Source organism: Zeus faber (genome assembly GCF_960531495.2).
Source record: "Zeus faber genome assembly, chromosome: 10".
NCBI lineage: Eukaryota > Metazoa > Chordata > Actinopteri > Zeiformes > Zeidae > Zeus > Zeus faber.
The window spans coordinates 28,241,152-28,263,651 of NC_137199.1; the positions used below are offsets into that span (position 1 = coordinate 28,241,152).

The 22,500-nt window shown below is 44.7% G+C and overlaps 1 protein-coding gene across 4 annotated transcripts in view; it reads left to right on the forward strand.

Annotated features, from left to right (window-relative positions):
• glra1 (glycine receptor, alpha 1) overlaps window positions 1–22,500 on the forward strand; it is a gene marked incomplete at both ends in the record, with an annotated part of 91,603 nt that overhangs the window by 40,843 nt on the left and 28,260 nt on the right. For all 4 annotated transcript variants that reach the window (XM_080008668.1, XM_080008669.1, XM_080008670.1 and 1 more), the window contains 4 exons: window positions 6,975–7,042; window positions 14,449–14,672; window positions 21,003–21,085; window positions 21,796–21,933. In XM_080008668.1, coding sequence (XP_079864794.1) covers window positions 6,975–7,042; window positions 14,449–14,672; window positions 21,003–21,085; window positions 21,796–21,933 — 513 coding nt within the window. The remainder of the gene's footprint in view (window positions 1–6,974; window positions 7,043–14,448; window positions 14,673–21,002; window positions 21,086–21,795; window positions 21,934–22,500) is intronic.

Here is a 22,500-nt window from a genome sequence, read left to right on the forward strand (position 1 = left end):
GACGGAGCCTTTCATTCGCTCTTTCCTTTTGTTCAGACGTTGTGCAGGACGACGGCAGAGCTGTCAGGCACAGACGGTCCACTTCTTACTTTTAACTCCGCCAAACTATCGTCATTATGAATTAGGAAAAAAAATGATGCTGTATACTGCATATGAATATATAAATATATATATATATATATATATATATACTGCAACTACAATGTCCGTTTCAACTGGATCTCATTGTGGATTCAGGAGGCTCTTCCAACTTTCTCAGCTCTCAAGCGTTTTCACTCTCTATTTTTATTCCTTCTTTACGGCTTGTTTGTCCGGGATGTCTTTAATCTCGATATTTATGCATGTGCAGGAAAAGCGGCAAACACTCACCTGCTCCGCCGTCGTGCCTAGATTTAATGGGAAAAATACTTCTGAAGAAACACCCCCCCCCCCCAAAATAAAAAAGGCAGATCTCCCCCCGTCTCGCTCAGCGGGGCCGGGGTGCGCAACGAACACAGCCGCTCAACTTTCCACAGCGTGTGTGTGTGGAATATGTATTTATTTATTTATTTTTCGATAAAAAAGTGAGATTGCCTCAGCCAGACAACACCGTCAGCGGGCCATACATACATATATCTAACGTCTCGCCTCCTGCATTATTTATTCATCCACGGTGAATCCAGGCCATTTGCAGGAAGAAAGAGAGCTGATATTATACACACCATAATGTGCAGCCTTGGTGCCTTCCTCAGCCCCGGCCTTTCCCGGATCGGCTCATTTAGCTCGCCGGGTTTCGGACGGCGGCGGAATCAATCGCAGCCCGTCTCCTCGGAGCCGAGGTGTCACTTAGCGGCAGGCTACCGCCGCAAATTGGACACGGTCAGGAGATAGTTAAGTCGGGACCCCCCCCCCAGATATATCCGGCTTTTACGAGCCTCTCAGGGCCGGATAATGGAGCCCCCGAGCGCCGGACGGGGACACAACCCACCGTCTGCGCGTCTTATTCACGGGCCTTCATTAGCTCCGGCGTCCAGATCCACCGCGGTGCGGAGCGGCAGGTAATGGAGACGTCAGACAGAGCGGCCGTAGTGATGAGTTGACCAGGTAATTGGTGAATACAGGGTTGATTAAGGCCCTGGGACCGCACTTTAAGATGAGCTCCCGTCGGCCAATTTGCCAGCGGCCGCGGTCGGAGGATAAATGGAGCGAGGCTGCAGATAAGCCCAAACAATGCCGCGGCTGACGAGGGGCTTATGGTCAAAGACGATGCTTATTCGCACGCTTGGTTTTGAGCGGACTTCCTTGTCAGGCAAAGCTTGAGATCACGCTCTCGAGAAGCATGAATTTCTTTTTTTTTCTTTTTTTTTTCTTTTTTTTTCAAAAAAAGGCCCCAACGGCCGGACAACTCTGGCCGGGCATCCAACTTTTATTGATGATTGCTTGATAGCTTCCTTGGAAATTGGAGAGCAAGCCTTGGTTCCTATAAGCGGTTCATCGCTGCAGCCTCAGCGAGGCTGGTGCATCGTCCATATTTGGATTGGTTAAAAAAAACAACAACATTCTTGCACTGGAAGTCAATCCAAGCTCATAATAGCGACCACCCAGGCGTGTTGGGCAGATTATGCGGATATGAACCTCCTGCACCTGCTTTGGATGATGGATGCATGGAAGGTCACTTGGAGTTTTTGTTGGACGGTCAAAGGCAAACAGACTTTGGCCGAGGACGAAGGCGATCCCGTTAAAATGACGTTTTAAAAAAGTCAGTTAAAAACAAATTTGGGGGGAAAACCAACACCTGCCCAGGGCATTCGTTCAGCCTCAAGGCTTATCCACGCCTTTTGCTTAAGTCGGGGCACTTTCTCCGAATTGGTATCTTGCAGCCCCAGGGTGTGATTCATCTATGATGAGCAGGTTTGTTCTGTGCTGCTGGGGCGTGGTGACTGATGCAAAAGTGGATCAAATGTACATCTTTGGAAGGTCTGTTGGTATTCAACACCGTCGAAATGAGCTCCAAAAAGACCAGTAAGATGTGCGTATTCCTTCGGACTGTCAAAATGATTACGAATCAGGCCAGAGGTCTTAAAAATGCTCTTTATGAGTAAGTCCAGTGATCCCGAAACTTCCTTCACCTCCACTTCCCACAGGCGTTTTGCCACGTCAGCGTCCAAGCCCAAATGTCAGTTCAACACATGTTTGTCTAGAGAGAGATGACATCATAACTCTACTTGACTAATCAATGCAAAAACCCTTTACACACCTAGAATATGTAGCTCTGTAGAATCTGTCCATGGGGAATTACATGGCTGCTCATCATATCATCATATTCATGTGTTTGCCATTAAATTAGCCAGAATTGCCCAAAAAGATGAAACGAGGAGTCAAATACCCGACTAGTCCTCTCGTGGATTTATGGGATTTGATTTGGAACGTCCTCCAATGACTGCTTGAGAAACAAATTTATGCTTAAGAATGTGTCGTTACATGCAGCTTTTTTGCACTCTCTCTCCGTCGATACTGTATCGACGTGGTTGCTAGGGTTGTTGTCAAGCGGGCGCAAAAAAAGGTATTGTACCATGTTAATTCTTGTATTACGACTGGAGGACTGTTTTTGCACAAATTGTCGAAACATTACTTTTTGCTAAGTGGCGCTCCACCTCCAGCGTGTGATGGGGTTGTGCTAACGTCAGGTTTAAGCCCCACACCGGAGAGCAGTTTGTTTCATTCTGCTTTTATTGCTGCTGTCACTTGTTTTTAATGAAAGTGGGTTTAGGGGGAAGAGGGAAGATTCATGCAGAACAACACACCTCAGCAGGAGGCCTCTGCCGTGTGTGAAGGCGTGAAAATCAGTGTGTGTGTGTGTGTGTGTGTGTGTGTGTGTGTGTGTGTGTGTGTGTGTGTGTGTGTGTGTGTGTGTGTGTGTGTGTGTGTGTGTGTGTGTGTGTGTACAGAAAAAATTATCACATTTGAGGCGGGTTAAAGATAAGTGAGGCAAAGTGTCTGAATGTGTGAGAGTGTGTTTGCCAAACATATGTGGACATTCCTGTGTGTGCGCGTGTGTGTGTGTGTGTGGGTCGTTGTATTTAAAGGTGCAAGCAAATCCTTGCTTTTAGAAGACTGTGTGTGTGTGTGTGTGTGTGTGTGTGTGTGCGTGTGTGTGTGTGTGTGTGTGTGTGTGTGCGTGTGTGTGTGTGTGTGTGTGTGTGTGTGTGTGTGTGTGTGTGTGTGTGTGCGTGTGTGTGTGTGTGTGTGTGTGTGCGTGTGTGCGTGTGTGTGTGTGTGTGGGGGGGGGGGGGGGGGGGGGTCTGGGTGCTGTATTCCCCAGTGGCTCAGACCATTTGGAGTAAACACAGTAAAGCTCTAGACTGGCGCTGCCAGCGGTGGCCTCCCTGACAGTTAATGAGCTGTCGTTTTTCTCTCTCTGACGTCCTTCTCTCGTTCTTCCTCTTCCCTTCTCCTCCCATCCTGCTCTTTATCTCATCTCTCGTCTGTCTTTTTCCCAATGCCAGTTATTCTGTTTCTTATAGAAAACTCTCTTGCCTCTTTATTTCAAAGATTGCTTGATATCTATCTATCTGTCTGTCTGTCTGTCTGTCTATCTATCTATCTATCTATCTATCTGTCTATCTATATATCTGTCTGTCTGTCTGTCTGTCTGTCTGTCTATCTATCTATCTATCTATCTGTCTGTCTGTCTGTCTGTCTGTCTGTCTGTCTGTCTGTCTGTCTGTCTATCTATCTATCTATCTATCTATCTGTCTATCTATATATCTGTCTGTCTGTCTGTCTATCTATCTATCTATCTATCTATCTATCTATCTATCTATCTATCTGTCTGTCTGTCTGTCTGTCTGTCTGTCCGTCTGTCTGTCTATCTATCTATCTGTCTGTCTGTCTGTCTATCTATCTATAGCCTCAGTTCTTATATGTTGTCCATACTATGTTCCGTCGGCGGACTCCGCCCATTCGCTGGTCCGAGTCCATTCAATTAAACAGGAATGACGCCGGTTGATTCGAGTGTTGTTGTGCTTTGTTTGACCACGTCTTACGCTCTGGACATCATGTCACATCGTCTCTTGCGTCGCAGAACCTCCTGCTCCTCTTCACGATGTCAAGTAAAACAATACACACACACACTCACGACTGCTCGCTTTCTCCTGCTGCTTGGTCCAGATGGAGCAAAGAAGGTCCCCCACGCCCGGAAAAATGCCCCTGTCTGAAAAACCCTCGCCTTCACGGGACCCCACGTGTGTCCCTTCCTCCTCCCATGTGCTGGACCCGGTGGAAACGAAACCCCTCCGGCTCAACGACAAAACAAAAACACCGCAAATAACACACGATAATTTGCGCTTCATTCATGGGCTCCAGCGCAGTCACACCGTCCTCTAAATAGAGGGAGCGGTGAACAAATGCGTTTTGAACAAAAAGGGAGTTTATTTCACCGCGAATGGATTGGTTTCTCTTGTTATTGATTTTTCTATCAAAGAAGGTTTTATCCCTCACATCACTCACATTGAGTACGTCAGACTCGGCTGATATGTTTTATCTTATTTGAAGTTCACCGGCGTAAGCCGCATTGAGATTGAATCTGGATGTGGCCCCGGACATGATATGTGATTAGATATGGACTTGTTTACACGGGCTTCGTCTGAAGTAGGTTTTACGGCTTTGAATCATAAATAACTTCCCTATAACTGGAGGTGAACTCAACAAATGCTCCCTTCTTTCATTGTCCTTTTCCTCACGCGATGCTGTGAGCAGTCTATCAGTATCCTTAATTAGATGTGGGACATAGGAGTCACGGAGGGAAATATTTCCCCTCGGGCGAGCTCTAATGATTTCTTCCCCTCCGCAATGTAAAGCTTCATCCCCGGGACTGGGTATTACGGGATGGCCAGGTTTGTGTGAATCTCTCCTTCCTGGCCCCCGGGCAGCGCTGGGGCTGCGACGGGGAGAGTAATTGGCCATCAAAGTAATCCACAGCCATTCCCTCATTTCCCGCTCACCCCCGGCCAGCGGAATTACATTCAGATTTAAGTCAGGAATGCAAAACGCAATGCTGTTTGTCTGTATGCATAATAGTGTGTTTCACTCTGTGTGTTCGTGTGTGTGTGTGTGTGTGTGTGTGTGTGTGTGTGTGTGTGTGTATGTGTGTGTTTGTGCGCGTGCGTGCGTGTTTGCGTGTGCGTGTGTTTCAGCAAGGCAGACTTTGACCTCAGGTCACATCAGCTTGTATCGGGCTCTAACTGTCATATTATTATGGGCATCTGACATTTTGTTGGATAATGTTTGGTTTTACAACACAGGGCCCGTGGGAGCCCTGAAGATAGACGTAGGAAAAGGCCGGAGAAGAGATGGATGGATTGCAATTCATCAATATCTAATTAAAATATTGATCAAAAATAAATAAACAATTAACTTAACCTTCTTACCATAATGGCCTTTCAACAAAGGCCATTATTGAAAATGAGCGCAGTATGAGCGTTTCCTCCACAAACTGAGAGATAACTAACTCACTGTTTCCCCCCACATGCTGTACGTGGTGCACTGTTGCATTCTGGGAAGCTCCAGCTTGAGAAGTGGCCAAATCGGTAGAGCGCCTGCTGTCCAAGATTCAAAAGATCAATGCTCCCCTGGTATAAATGTCAAATGTGACGTCTTTCCAATACCTCCGCTTTATAATTGACGAAATTACAGCCTTTAGCTGAGTAGCTCCGCCCTGCGCCATCATCGAGCCGCTCGGCAACGCTCTTCCTAGAAGTGAAGGAGGAAAGCACTCAACGTGATATTGCTCTTTGAAGCCAACAGGGGAACTTGGTCCGCAGGCGGTGCGCCGTGGAAGGGCAATTTCCGGGACGGACTAAAAGGTTTGATGTGGAACGGCTGAGCAGGGGGAAAAACATCTTGAACACCGATAAAAAATAAACAACATTTTTATCAGTCAGTGGTGAAAAGATGAAGAAGATCAATGCCTCATAGACTTTTTGACAATGCCTTTTTGAGATGTTTATGAATTACAGCGTGGGAAGCGGGTCTTTAAAATTCAAATTGAAAAATCTGAGAATTAAACCAAAAAAATGTCACCAAAATTAAATTGTAACTTTCATATGACACAAAATATTTTTTTTTGGAATTTACCTCTGAAATTTAAAAAAAAATAAAAAAACAAAAAAATGACCTTAGTTCTCTCATCAGTGGTGCATGTAGTACCCACGGTGTCTTACAACTGGATCCAGTTTCAAAGGTCTTGATTGACGTGAAAGGCGCTTTTGGGATGGGTTGGGCTCGGTCGGGATCGGCAGGACCGATCCCTCAAAAGTTTTGAATCCAGTGCGGCATCGAACCCCAGAAGCAGATGACAGCCCGACCCTCGTCTGTAGTCCACACGGAGCGCCGGGTAATCTCATTTATGTTTGTACGAGCAGGTAATACGACGCTTTGAAGGGGGCGCTCGCCGCTGTTTGCTTTCACCTTGACTCCCTGGCACCGGGAATCCCGGCATAAAGTCCCGTCTTTTTTTAATTTATTTTTTTCTTCCCTGGGAGTCACAAAGAGAGAGCGGGGTGTTGACGGAAGGATTTATCGTCGCGCTTTATTTATTTATTGGAGTCGCTCAGGGCTCCTGGGGAGTGACACGCCGGTGCACCTGTCTGCATCGACGCCGAGCGGCCCTGGTTCTCTGTGTTCTCTTTCTCTTTGTCGATGCGTTCGTCCTTGTGGGACAGGTTTTCCGACATGCACTAAACACGACTCTGTCAGCCATTTCTTTTTTATTTTGCTTCCTTGCCGGCAGTTTTACCCTCTTTCTTTAAACGAGTGAACACACACGCGCGCACAAACACAACAAGTGCTCTGACGCTCTGAGGACTTTTTTTTTTTCCCTCCACATTTTTGGACGGTTTCCTTGCTTAATTGTTATTTTTTCGTCCCGTTTTCCTTGTGGTGTGTTTGACGGTCTCTATCTCCCTCTCTTTTCCTTCTCTCTCTCCTTCTCTCAGGTCCCCCTGTAAACGTCACCTGCAACATTTTTATCAACAGTTTTGGGTCCATTGCCGAGACAACAATGGTAAGTTTTTGTTCTTCTCACCGCACGGTGCGCAGGTCATTTCTCCCCCTCGACCCCACGCGTGAGGGTTTTTCGGAGAGGAGTCGGCGTGTCCGAACTCGTGCTCGTTCTTCCCCAGTAACAAAAAAACAAACAAAAAAAAAAAAAAAACGAACCGGCGCCGGCTTCTCCTTTAGTGCGTACGCGCTCTCCGCCTCATTGAGTCTGTCTTCCCCACGCGAAGACACACTTTGCAGAGTGTCTGGGCTTCGCACTGTTTGCATGACGAACAAGCAGAAGAGCTGGTGGCAGGCGATGGAGGAAGTTTCCTGTCTCTCATTACATCGAAAATCCATTAGCGTTCATTTATCTAGAGCAGCAGGTGCATCACAATGCAACCAAGGGAGATACGAACTGAGATCGCTGCTGAGTGTGTGTGTGTGTTGCGTGCGTGTGTGTGTGTGTGTGTGTGTGTGTGTGTGTGTGTGTGTGTGTGTGTGTGTGTGTGTGTGTGTCTGTGTGTGCACTTTCTTACAAATAATGCAGTGGCCATTGTCAAAGTACAAAGGAAAGATAGTTATTTGCTAATAGCAATCAGTCATAAAAGCACAGATCTCATATGTCATGTTTGGCCCCCATTAATAAAAAGCGGAACAAAAAAAAGTGCAGATTCTAAACCTGTCGAGGGATACCATGTTTATGTCTCTGAGTGGAACTATCACAGAGGTTTCCCCACATGAATTTGATGCCAAATTCTGGCTGTGAGTAAAATAAAAATAAGGAAAATCATCTTTTATACCTGTATCCATAACTCTCGTTATCTGTCAGCATAGAAATAATGAGAAAATGCTGTCGAAAGGACTTCAGCGTTGTGCATATAAAGGCTGGATCTAAAAAATGTTTTATTGTTGTTGTTTTGCTGCTGACAGCTGTAGAATTTATTGAATTAACAAAATGAAAAATCACACTTGTAGCACACAGTTTACTTTTTTAAACAACATTAAAAAAAATGTAAAGACCTAAGGATAAAAGAATACCAGTTTAATTTTCAATTCATTTTTTCATTATTATTATTATTATTATTATTATTATTATTATTATTATTATTATCGAAAAGCGCAAATTGCTTTTTTGCCAAAATATCTCCTGGCTCCTGAGTCGTTTCTACACGAATGAATCGTTTGCGAGCCTTGCATCGCTAATCCAAAAGGCCTGTTTGCACCATTAGGGTAATAGATCAGAATCTGTTGTGGTTTTTACACACGCAATTGCACCACCCTGGAAAATGAGCGTCACGAGAGAGAGAGAGAGAGAGGGGGGTGGGGTAGAGAGAGAGGGGCTGGACGCTCGGGGAGAGAGTGCTGCTATCTCAGGCGGTAATGATCGCTTCGCAGTGAGGGGGGTTCTGCCGGGTTCTGACCCCCCCTGGTCGTGGTAGTTTAACCGGATCTGGAGCTCTGAGGCTCCCAGGAGACGCTGGCTGCTGATCAGCGGCTGCTCAGCTAACTGGATGCTCTCTCATCTCACTCAGCCGCACATCAATCACAACACCGCGTCTGTCTTTACTTCTCTGTCGCTCTATCCGTCTGTCTGTCTATCTGTGTTTGAGTACGCATGGGTGTGTGTGTGTGTGTGTGTGTGTGTGTGTGTGTGTGTGTGTGTGTGTGTGTGTGTGTGTGTGTGTTTTCTGGATGGAAGAAAGACAGAATGAAAGCTACAAAACTTTCCTTTTATTTCCTTCACTCCGTAGCAGGAGACTGCAGTGGCCCTGGGCTTAGATCCCATTGTGTGTGTGTGTGTGTGTGTGTGTGTGTGTGTGTGTGTGTGTGTCCGTGTGCACACACATCGATGTGTCACACAGTCGCTGGGGTGGATTTGTGTGCATGTGCCTCCGTGCATGTGTGTGTGTGTGTGTGTGTGTGTGTGTGTGTGTGTGTGTGTGTGTGTATGTGTGTGTGTGTGTGTGTGTGTGTGTGTGTGTGTGTGTGTGTGTGGGTGTGTGGGTGTGGGTGTGTTTGTATGTGTTCTGTCTATTCCTAAGCACACACTGCAACCACATACAGTACTACACATCCAACTCACATGGGGTAGTTGTATGTGCATGCGTCCGTGTGTGCGTGTGTGCGGGTGTGTGTGTGTGTGTGCGGGTGTGTGTGTGTGTGTGTGTGTGTGTGTGTATGTGTGTGTGTGTGGTCGATAAATCTGGCCAGCCCAGAGCAGCCTCAGCGTGGCATGGAGCGGCCTGTTACTGATGACTGTGTAGAAACAATATAATGTATTGTTTCTATTGTACTGTGGCTCTGTGTGCTGCTGCCGCCGGAGGTTCAGCCCCATGACCAAAACAAACCCCACTGGTTTGAAATGCGCTGGATACGGTTACACTCATTATGAACCTTGAAGCTACTTAATGCGATTATTTCATTGATTAATATGCCATTCATCAGCAAGTGATGATTTTGTTTTTTATTTCAACCTCGCCATGATGAGCTTGGATCATATTTGCTACCATCACCGTATTCCTCAGAGAACTTTGCTTCACCGTTTCAGAGAGCGAAAATTATATAATCCTGTCAACTTCCAAAAAAATGATCTGCTTTATAATACTACTGATGGTATTTTCTTTCAGTGAGGAGCCTGAGCTACTGACGAATGAGCACAGCCTTGCAATTTGGATCTTGCAACACGAGAGCTAATTTCCATGGTGTGAAAACGGAATATTTTTCCCAGCACACCTAGTGAGCACGGCTCAGCCATTGTAATACACCGGTCTATAGGGGCGGCCATGCAACAAAAACATATCTGTCCTTGGCTCTTCGGGAAGTCAGCCCATGTATATATTTATAATGTTATGTTTGGTGTTGATGGTGGTGTTCACTGCAATGTGATGGTCTCGTTGTTCCCCCACCTCAGGGGGCTCCACACACCCCTTCCTTCCTCCATACACACACACACACACACACACACACACACACACACTGCAGTGGACTCAGATAGATGGAGAGGCTTGGTGAAATCCCCACAGAGCTTCATGGCTTTATTCCTGTTTCAGCACAACGTCGGCTTCCTTCTGCTCACACACAGAAAAATCCACATGTTCTCACACCCGTGCACACTCAAAAACACACACACACACACACAAATACACACACACTCATCACTCATAACACAGTTTTTATCTCTTCCCGTATCCAAAAGGCCAGACATACATACTCACTCATACACACCAATATTGTTTTATTTTCTATTCTTCGATCATTGTCTTCCTCTCTGCATCCCCCCCACACACATTCATGCACACACACACACTCACACACACACTCACACACACAACACACACACACACACACACACACACACACACACACACACACACACACACACACACACACACACACACACACACACATTCATGCATGCATACACACACACACACAACCCTTGCCTCCATCTTCACCTCCTGTGAAGAGAGTTAAGCACTCTGAACATGCTTTCCATAATCACAGTAACATTGCCTGCTTGAGCTCTATAATCCTCACTTGTCCCTCCATCCCTCCCTCCATCCCTCCATCCATCCCTCCATCCATCCCTCCATCCATCCCTCCCTCCCCCCCCCCCCCTCCCTTTTACTTCCAGCACATTTATTTCCAGCTCTGCAATGTTTTGCATTGATAAAATTACACATTTTTCAACCCGGAAGCTCTCCAGTAGTGAACATTATATTAGTACTGGGAACTGTCCAATATACTGGAACTACAGTCCCTTCATATTGTGTCCCAAATTATTCTAATGTTCTTATGTTCTAATGTTCACTGTCAGTTAGTAGCTGTAGTGATTATGGTTGGTTAGACATGCTGCTTGAAATAACAAAAATAAATTCAATTGAAAGTCACATTTATTTGTATGACAATTAAAACTGAATGATGGTGAGAGACTTAATTCCATCTACATCTATGTGTAAATTGTAAATGTTCAGAAAAAATAGCGAAATAATAGTAATAATAATAATAATAATAATAATAATAATAATAATAATAATAATAATAATAATAATAATGATAATATTAATATTATAACAACATATGTACTTTATTAATTATTATTGGCTCTTATAGTTGGGCACTGGATATGAAAAGTGCTTTTACCTTTAATACTTTAAATACATTGAAGAGCAAGTAGATAGATAGATCGATAGATAGATAGATAGATAGATAGATAGACAGATAGATAGATAGATAGATAGATAGATAGATAGATAGATAGATAGATAGATAGATAGATAGATAGGTAGGTAGATAGATAGTTAGATAGATAGATAGATAGATAGATAGATAGATAGATAGATAGATAGATAGATAGATAGATAGATAGATAGATAGATAGATAGATAGATAGATAGATAGATAGATAGATAGATAGATAGATAGATAGATAGATAGATAGATAGATAGATAGATAGATAGATAGATAGATAGATAGATAGATAGATAGATAGATAGATAGATAGATAGATAGATAGATAGATAGATAGATAGATAGATAGATAGATAGATAGATAGATAGGACAGACGGACAGATTAGACAGACAGGGTTACTTGAGTGTGTGTGTGTGTGTGTGTGTGTGTGTGTGAGTGTGTGTGTGTGTGTGTACACGGGGGGGGTTGACTGATTATCCCCAGTAATTTGATTCCTCTCTGGCTCATGTTTTCCTCCTTTTCCCTCCTTTCATCGGCATCACATTCTTGTTTTTCACCATTATTTTGATTATTTATCAGATTCTCTGTGAAGGCCTTAAAGGTCGAGCTAATTTGTTTGGTCTGAGCTTTATCCATCCCATAAACAAGAATAAAAAGTGAGGCGTGCTGGGCTGATTACTTTGTGCCCCCTCTCCCTCTCTCTCGCTCTCTCTCTCTCTCTCTCTCGATTGCTCCAGTAAATGCCACCCGCAGGGGCCTCTGGCTTGGCCCTCACTCCTGTCCGTCCTGCGACACATTTCCTCGGCGATAGGCGGCTTTATGACGGCTTCCAAGTGGTGCAAAAAACGCCCGCGCGTCATGTTCCCAGCGTAATTGACAATTAGAGGAGGACGGCGCGGTCGAATGGAACATCGGCTAAATGCCACGAGGAGGCTGAATATGAGCTTATGATACAATAACACTTCATGGTGATGGGTGTTTCTATCACATGTCTTTATTGTTTAATGGTGGATATACATAAATAAACTGGAGGACACAGGAGAGGGAGGGGTGAGGCAGGAGAGAGGAGAGACCTTCAGGATCTTTACTGTAGGTCCTTAAAAAGTCTTAAATACAGTTTTACAAATATTAGGTATAAATAAAATAAAAATTATTAAATGAAAAATACATTGTCTTGAATTAGAATTCATGAAAGTATGGTGAATTTCAACATTAATTATTCATCAGGTTTTTTTTAATTATCCATACATTTATTTCGTCAAATGTGAGTCGATGTTTCCAAAAACCTAAAGCCTCGCAGGGAACCTGATCCCCAGGAAAGAGAGGGAGAGAGAGGGAGAGCTTAAAAAAGAGAGGGGGGAGGCGGGAGAGAGATGGAGAGGGTGAAAGAGAGTGATAGGGGGTAAAATAGAGGGAGCGGTCGAGAGACTGAGGGTGGAGAGAGGGAGTGAAATGGAGAGGGGAAAACAGAGGGAAGAAGGAGAGAGCGAAAGAGAGGGAGGAGAGAGGGATACAGGGTAAAATAGAGGGAGAGAGATAATGGGGCAAGAGAGGAAGGAGGGCAGAGAGGGAGGAATTGAGATGGAGGGTAAAACAAAAGGAAGAGGGAGGGAGAGAGATGGAGAACAAAAGAGAGGGAGGAGGCAGGAGAGCGGTGGGGAGGGTGGAAGAGAGGGAGGAGAGAGGGAGGGAGGGTAAAATAGAAGGAGAGAACAGAGGGTGAGAGAGAGTGCGGAGGCAGGAGAGAGGGAGCGAGATGGAGAGCATAAAAGAGAGAGCGGAGGGAGCATTGCTGTGGCTGGCTGTGGAAGAGTGAGAAATAAGACATGAAAATGTTAAATGAGAGATTGGGAAGAGAAGGAGAGACCACAAAAGACAAAGAAAGTGACGGAGGTGAAGACAGAAAGAAAAGCCCCGTCCAGGGCCGAGAGAAAAGCTTAGTAAACCATCATTTCTCTTCCGACTCCCACATTTGATGCGCAGTACAAAATATATCCGTCTTCCATTTTCAACTGACCAGCCGCTGTTGGGCCGCGGACGAAACCGCCGCTTCGCTCACATTTCGGTATTGATGGCCCAGACCGCTGGAGGCCGAAAAAGGCATTCAAAATTCTGATTGAGTCTGCGTTTTGCTCACAGATCTCGACACAGGGCGCATAGTAGATGATTGTAGATAAAGAATGTATTCCTGGTGTGGATTTATTATGTTAACATGATCAACATCATCTACAAAACACTAAACTGCAGAGTGTACAGAACTGAGTTAATGGAGACTACAACTCTCCAAAAAAAATAGATTCTGGGTTGCCATTTGTTTGAATGTCTTTGTCCATTTTTACTAAAGGGAAAAAACAATTCAACATACATAACCTCCAATTTTTGTATCATTAACTTTCACGGCGGCATTGATAATAAAACCATAATATAAATAGTTATGCAAATTCCTTACGTGTTACTCACTGGTGTGCTGACCCACAAGCATGACACCAAAACAATCAGGTAATAAATCAAACTCCACAAGGTTTATTCCAACGAACAGGCAGGGCCAAACCTATCCGGCAGAGAATCAGGGTCCATGGAATCAGGCAGATGTTCAGGCGGAAGGTACAGATATCAGGAAGTAGTGCTGGAAAGCACAGGATAATGTAAAAGACAATCTGGCAGGGAACAAAGAGAAGTGGACTGGTATGATGGTTACCTGATATGACAAGATGTACAGGAACAGCACGGTGAGTGGCATAGCAGTGAAGGTGAACATCAAGAGTCAATTAGCATCAGCTCCAGAGTCAATGAGAACCGACAGCGTGTGAGGAGGTTCTGTAAATCCCAGCTGAGCAAGAACGGTAGCAGGGGGGTCTCATTACTTGTTCATTCTGTCCATTCATTATGGAAGTTGTATAAAATGTGAAATATCTGTGGAAAAAAAACATTCATAAAATATTTTCTTAATTTTGGGAAGAACATTGCAATGAATGTGATGTGATGTGATGCTAGAAGAACATATTTGCAGGATATTTAATACAAGACACAAAATGTCCAATTACCTGTGGGTCGTCTTTTCCTACCAAAGGTTGAGTCAAATTTGAATATATCCACAACATTTCATGAAAGGAACCAGTCAATGTCTATGTCATGTTCTGCCCATCTCTTATTCTCTCTTCTTTCACTTGTTTTTAATTGTTTTTATAGAATATCCATAATCTAACAATAGGTCTCCTGTCTGTCCATCTGTAGGATTACAGAGTGAACATCTTCCTACGGCAGCAGTGGAACGACCCCCGGCTGGCGTACAGTGAGTACCCCGACGACTCGCTGGACCTGGACCCCTCCATGTTGGACTCCATCTGGAAGCCTGACCTGTTCTTCGCCAACGAGAAGGGCGCCAACTTCCACGAGGTCACCACCGACAACAAGCTGCTGAGGATCTCCAAAAACGGCAACGTGCTCTACAGTATACGGTAGGTGTCTCATACGTCGGTCTGAGGGTTGTTTTGAGTGCATTCCGTATAAAGTGGCCGTTGAAGCATCCCCTAAAGCAGAGTTTTGTGAGTACATGTATCTTTAGCGTATCTCTCCAGAGTAGAAAATTAAGAGGTGTTGAACAACACCATGAATAACACATCCTAGTCCTCGTTAAAACAAAACCTTTATTTTGAGTTAACTCGTTCCACCTAGTATACAACAAAGGATGTTAACTGGGATTTTCGAGTCCCAAAAGTCCCCAAATTTGCGCTTGCGATAGTCATTTTATTTGAGATAGTCATAACTCTTGTCATCAGTCCCAGACTGGCCAAAAAATATATATAAAGATCGGAGCCAAATGATAACGTAAAACTTATGTTGTTTTAGTTTTTTTCTACTTGAAATTAAGACCTTAATTTCTAATTTTTTAATTGAGAAAACCTAAAAATATTGGATTTAGTAGATGTCTTTTTTAGATGAGCCAAAGGCTTAATCCTTCAGTGTGGCACTCGTGAGAATCTGGTTGTTTTCATCTGCTCGGCTCCTACAGTGTGTGTTATAATCCCAAGATGTGTGATCCTCTGTGGTCACCGTCTTTGCTGAACCCTCAACCTGTCACCCCAAAGTGTGTGCACTACTGGCATGGAAAATGAGTCTTCAAATGTGTGACGCTCTCCGTTGCTTGGATTGGAGCCTTTTGAAGGTGTACGCAACCCCGCCGCGCGGCCGTCAGGCTCATGGCTGCAGATGAACACCGTGCACTCAATCAAAGATCACGACAAAGCGCCCGAAAATAAAACGAAAACAGAACAAACGCAGAGTGGGAGCGAAGGAGGGAAGAGCCGCTGGATGATGGGGCTCAGTGGGACGTCTGGGGGGGTTGCTCTGAAACGGAGATTTCATCGGGCTGGATATGAACACAATATCAACAGGGACACTGTTGTCCCGACTCGACCTCTCCTCCCATCTCCTCTCCCCCTTTCCCTTTGTTATCTCCCCTATTCATCCGCCTCTCCGCCTCCTCCTCTGCTTCCTCCTCTCCTCCGCTCCCCTGTGATCCAGACCTCCGTGTAATTGCTGAAAAGTCCTTCCCCCCCCCCCCCCTTCTCCAAGTTGGAGGCTGTAAGACTGTAGTTCGGCCCTTCCCCCCCAGTAGCTCTCACACAGCTCATCTCGGGGCTTCAGAGTTATGGCTGCCTGCAGCTGACAAACGGCTCTGGCTGGCGTTGCCTCCTCCGTTCTTCATTACCTGCGCTCGGGGGGCGAATGAGAAAGCACCGGCACATTCCCCTCCGCCGCTGCAGGCCCGGTAATTTACTCCTCATGTTGGTATTCCGCCGGTGTGTGTGATCTGTTTATCAGACTCACTTCTCGCCCCGTTGTCCAGGAGGAGTGGAATAGGACCTTTATAAATAGTGTCAGAACACAGCCGGAAAGAGGCGAGAGAGGGAGAGAGGGAGAGAGGGAGAGAGGGAGACGGCACCGCCCTTCGATCCTCCGTTTTCATTTTTTAACTTGACACCATCAAAATGAATCAGTGAGCCAAAAGGCGATGGCGGTGGATATTAAACCGTCCCCTGGGAAGCCTCTGACTGGCGGAAAAATAAAAATCAGCTCCTGTAAATGTTGTTCCCCGCGCCGCCGATGTTTATCAGAGCCGCGTGCCGCCAGGAGTCGTGACGGACGGCCCCGTCCCCTCTCACCGCGAAGGAGAGGAGCCGAGATCGCACGGGAAGATTCAGGTTCCCAGACGTAGATATTTGCTCACGTAAAAATAGGCTCAAAGTGGGGATCTGTCATGGCGAGTGGTTCCAGGGTGACTCAACAATGGGAATATGCATAATAAAAAAACATCTATATTTGGATATTGCTCAGAATAGAAAACAGACAATCATCCTAAATTTATCAGAATTCATAAACAGTATGTGTATATAAATAAATAAATAAATATATATCTATAAATATATATATATATATATATATATATATATATATGTATATATGTGTGTGTGTATATATATATATATATATATATATATATACAGTATACTGTATAAACAATTATAACAAACAATGCGATGGAAATTTTGAATGATTTTTAAATAAAAAATAAATACGTAAAGCCACTGGTCAATAAGTAACACTCCCACCATTACAGCTGACGTTTGTAAGAGAAGAACAGCTCCTCCTTCCTCCTTAAGCACAGCCACAATTGATTGTGTGATGGTTTCAAGAGAATTCAGTAAAAAAAAAAAAAGAAAACCCTCAACCATCATTCAATTCATCTACAATTCCTTCCCTTGAAAGTGATGAATTAAATCTTGTGTTATCGAGGTCGATAAAAACGTATTTAACTTCTGGGAAGGAGCTGCAGCGTTCTGGACATGTAATGATATAATGATTTTTCAAGATAAGAAGAGAGGGAATTACTGGACGGAGTACAGGATAACGGAAAAACGAAAAAATACATTTATCAGAGTAGGGCAATTTAAATAAGACCAAATTGTTGTTTTATCTGAGTTTAGATTTAAAAAAAAAATAATAATAATAAAAAATAAAAAAAACAACAACTCCTAAATGTCAGAGTCAAATAAAAAAAAATATGCCTCATTTTCTGGCCGTGGATTTCGTATTCACTTCCAGGTGAAATGAAAGACTGGGAATTAAAATGCATTTGTCATCGACGTGAATAAAGTTTCTTTGAGTTTCCAGCATTTAGTGACTTCGAGACAATTTGTGAGGGTAACCACAGGCAGCCGCCATCAATTGCTTTTCCAGACGTATAACGTTGTGTCATGTAAAGAGGTTGAGAAGAGGCCTGACGGCTCAACAGGTCATGCAGCAATAAAAGAGAAAAAAAGGCTCAAAAATCAGAGAAACCGTCCTTTCCCCTGCAAAGCACAGACGCTCACTGAGTCAACACGGTCGGTACTGGGCCCATCAGATTCCCCAAAAAATGAAAAAAATAATACTAATATTGTTTTTTCCAGCGATAAAGGAATTCCCATCAAAATCCCGGACCCGTTGCTCCAGATCTTTCGACTCGATACAATCGTTATTGTACGCGAGAGCTTCACTCAATATGTCACCGCCTTGTTGTGGTTGTTTGTCTTGTTAAGGAAAATCAGATAGAGCCCGAGGCGCTGAGTTCATCGACCGCTTCACACGTCTTCCCGACACGTCTGGAGCCTGAAAGTCACAGCAAGGCTATTGGTAGAATACCCCGAAAAAAACCACTGTGTGTGTGTGTGTGTGTGTGTGTTTAAGGGTAAATTCCTTCGTCTCGCAGACCGAGGGATAACTGATTAACTCTCCCTCCCAAATTAGTAGTGGGAGCACATTTGGTGAAGTGCGCATGTTATGTTGTTTATGTTGAATCATTGAAGCATTCTGATTGGTCAGCAGTGTTCAGTTATTTCTGAATAACGACCACTATTTCCTGACCCAATTCCACACTTTCGGGGATTATTTTTCAATTATGACTACGATTTATGACTGTGACTTATGTCTGCCTGTACATTATCCCTTCCATGAGTCTTATTCAGTTTGAATCAACGGCAGGAAGCGCGGTGCTTGGGGTCCTTTCTGGCCACATAGCCTCCCTTTAAGGTGGATGTTTTTAACGCCCCTTTTGTTTTACATTTGGCAAAATTCAAGAACTTGAGTAACATCATGATAGGATGATTCGTGTTTCAGCAACAATACACATTCTTCCATTAATTCTTATTCTTTATTTAAGGCCAGGGCTTGAAGTGGGCCAGAACTGGAACTGGCCCAATACTTTTTCTTGAGCACACTGTGTTCTGTCCTCTAAGTGGACAAATGAAGTGGACATATTGTAAAATATATCGTAGTTTATTGGGTCGGAGCGCACTACTTTATTTTGTTATCATAACGGACAAGCTCCATCTCGGGGGTTGCCATGACGTCATTGACCATATATGGACACGGACGGGGGAATTCCTTTGGATCATGGGCGTCCTTGTTTGCGCTTTCTATTTCACATAATTTTGGTGGAAACAGCTGGTTTCCCTCATTATCTATTCCACCAGTTCTGCTCCATCATTGGTCAATGCCGCTGCCCGCACCCTGGTTCATGTGGATGAGAAACTCCAGCTCGGCATCGGGTCGGGAGGCAACAGGAAGTGACGGTGCGTTCCACGGGAACTCGGAAATCTGTCGTTCGGGCCGGTTGACCCTGTGCGAACATGTCATAAAAACTACAGAACACAGCATTGGCTGTTCTACGCACACGCAAAAGGAACCTTACTTTTGCATATTTTATTATAAAGCAACATGTGACCAAGGGGGGCACCGGCACTCCCCCCCCCGACTTTGAGTACTAGTGAAGGCCTTGACAGAGCAACTTTAAAGCAGCATACAAACAGTTAAAACGTGTGTGGAAAACATGGCTTTAACAGAGGAATCATGAAAAGACAGGGTTGACATCGCGTCGATAAGGAGTCCTTCAACGCATCGGGATCAGCATGCACGTTGTAATGGGAGCGATACCGAGCCATGCACAGAGATGATGCAAGAAGACAAAGCTGTGACGTCAATGCTGTCCGTACAATGAGTACACAGCATCTTGCGCGGGGTCCCTGTCTTTGGAATGATCCCGTGCTCCGTCCGTGCGCTCCGGCACCCCCCCCCCTGCGGTTTTCTTTCTGATTTTCAGTTGGGCCCCGGGACTCGTAAAGGATGAGGGGGTCGAGTTTGACGATTAGTCGTTTCGCGATTTAAATGTAAAAGATAAGAAGGGATGCTCTGAAGTGGTGCTTCCAACGTTCAACTCTACGAAGATGAGCTCCGTAATCATCTCTGATGATTTGTCCAGTTTGTGGTAGGAAGGTATGCTTACAGGCATCAACCTCCAACACTTTTATTCCGACAGGAGAAACCAAGTGGGTATTTTTAACATCTAAGGTTTCTGGCCTGCGTATCGCTGATGAACGTCCACATTCCGTCGGCGGCAAAACTCAGACTCGGATTTGATTGAAGTCGTTTTCCCCCGGCGTTGGTCGTCCGTATTTGGTGTGCGCATTTGCTGTCCGGACGCCCTTATATGCACAGCCGTGGAAGCGGTGCCACTGAAGCACGCTCAGAGGTTCCGCGAGGGGAAAGTCACTGGGCGGCCCCGCTATTTGGGGGATGGATGGCGGCCACGGAAGAAGCCCAAACGGAACCAATGTCATTGAGTCGGCCTCAGAGGTGCCGATGGAGCTTGGCACCGGGCTGGTCTGCGCGGTGCTGGAGGTGGTCATTAAGGAACCGGGGGGAAACCACGAGGAATGTCCGCGCCGTGATGGCAGCGGTGAAAGGATTTATCACTGTGTGTGTGTGTGTGTGTGTGTGTGTGTGTGTGTACTTGGAGCGGTGGAAGGTTCAGGGCACCGGACGTGGCGGGGGCAGTGGTTGTGGGATGCCAGAACTCACTGCTGAGCCTTCTGGAGGTGTAGCGGGGCCTAGCGTTGGTTGGAAAACATTGGTGCCCACTCCATAACCTCGGGGGAAATACTTGGCACTTGTCGCGCTTGTTGCAGTTCGGTGGCCAGCTAAGCCATTTGGAGCTGCTTTATGGATATTTATGATGGCACCGCCGGAGGTTCTCTCCCTTATAGATAGGTGAATTTTTCTTGGCTGAACTATGTGGAGCCTCCTTATGGATTTGACATCGGATACTATATTATTGTATCAAAGTCTAAAGTTTTAAGGAGCAGCTCTTCACCTATCCAAATCCGTACGTGTTGATATGAATAAACCTCTTTTTTCCATCGGGAGGCCTTCAAATGCTTTGGTAAGTGAAACATCTATTACTAATTAATTGATGTTGGTGAGAGAATTTAGATTTAACTGGATCAAATGACATTGCAAATGTCACTGAGGATGCTGTCAGGCAACATTTACTTATTTAAATACTCATAGTATCTACTCATTGATCACTATGTTTATCGCTTAAATGTACAAACTTTTTTTATTGCTTTATATTATATATACATTTTGTGTCCATTCATTGATGAAATGTGCATAAATGAATGTTATAATTTATGATTTTCCATATGATTTTAATATGACAGTGCTTCTTGTCACGAGCTGGCGCTCCATCCAGGGTCCAGGTGACTGGCGAGTGAAGCTCTCTGCCACTGGCTGAATAAGAGAGATAAACCCTGGGATAATCCTGTGTGTGTGTGTGTGTGTGTGTGTGTGTGTGTGTGTGTGTGTGTGTGTGTGTGTGTGTGTGTGTGTGTGTGTGTGTGTGTGTGTGTGCGTGCGTGTGTGTGTGCGTGCGTGCGTGCGTGTGTGTGTGTGTGTGTGTGTGTTTACAGAATAACCTTGATCCTTGCCTGTCCTATGGACCTGAAAAACTTCCCGATGGATGTCCAGACCTGCATCATGCAGCTAGAGAGCTGTAAGTGCACGCACGCTCGAACACACACACACACACACACACACGCACGCACACACACACACACACACACACACACACACACACACACACATAATGTTGTACAAAACAATGCATTCGGAAAGGGAGGAAATATCAATACAGTGATATATTGATCATCGATCTGCAGTGACGCATTATTAACACAAATGCACCAAGTATCAATACACTCGAAAAAAAACTATGTGCACACACACACACACACACACACACACACACACACACACACACACAAGACGTGAGAAGATTTACACTGTTAACCTCCTTCACACTTATTATATTTCTGTGTGTGTGAGCATATGCGTGTCCGTGTGCACGTTTGTGTTTGTGTTTATGTTTGTTTGATGGAAAGTAACTAAGTACATGAACTTAAGTATTGTACTTGAGTACATTTTCTAACCATCTGTTGTGTTCTTACTTGAGTGTATTCAAGACTTTTACGACTTTTGCTCCAATTACGTAGCGAATATCTATCCTTTTCACTCTACTACATTTCTAACACCTTCCTGTTGCTTTTCAGTCGTGTTACTGTTCCAAATTGTTTTCAGTTTTTTGGGTTTTTCCAGCCAACACAATGCAGACACTTAATCAGCTGTACGGTACGGAGGCCAGACGTCAGATATTTGAAATATATATTTTGTCTTGAGAGTCCCTGTTTTCCTCGTCCCCTCCAGTCGGATACACCATGAACGATCTGATCTTCGAGTGGGACGAGAAGGGACCGGTGCAGGTGGCCGACGGCCTGACGCTGCCACAGTTCATCATGAAGGAGGAGAAGGACCTGCGCTACTGCACCAAGCACTACAACACAGGTGGGTCCTAGTACCTGTGTTACTACACCCAAGACTACAACACAGGTTAGTAGGAATCCCTGTGTTACTACACCCAAAACTACAACACAGGTGGGTCCTAGTACATGTTGTTAGTACACCCAAAACTGCACCACAGGTGGGTCCTAGTACCTGTGTTACTACATCCAAAACTACAACACAGGTTAGTAGGAATCCCTGTGTTACTACACCCAAAACTACAACACAGCTTATTAGTAATCCCTGTGTTACTACACTCAGCACTACAACACAGGCAAGTGGTAATACCTGTGTTACTACACCCAGCACTATAACACAGGTTAGTAGTAATACCTGTGTTACCACACCCAGCACTACAACACAGGTTCGTAGTAATACCTATGTGTTACTACACCAGTAAGAGTCAAGTGAGAAAAAGTTCCAAAAAAGTTCCAGCTCAGATCAAAACATATCCAGGGTCCAAGTCGAGGTAACTGAACATGGAGGAGTCAGGAGAAACTCGAAGAAGAAATTTGAAGTTGCCAACACTTTTTATAGCCTCCCTCAACGCCCGCACACACTCACTACACA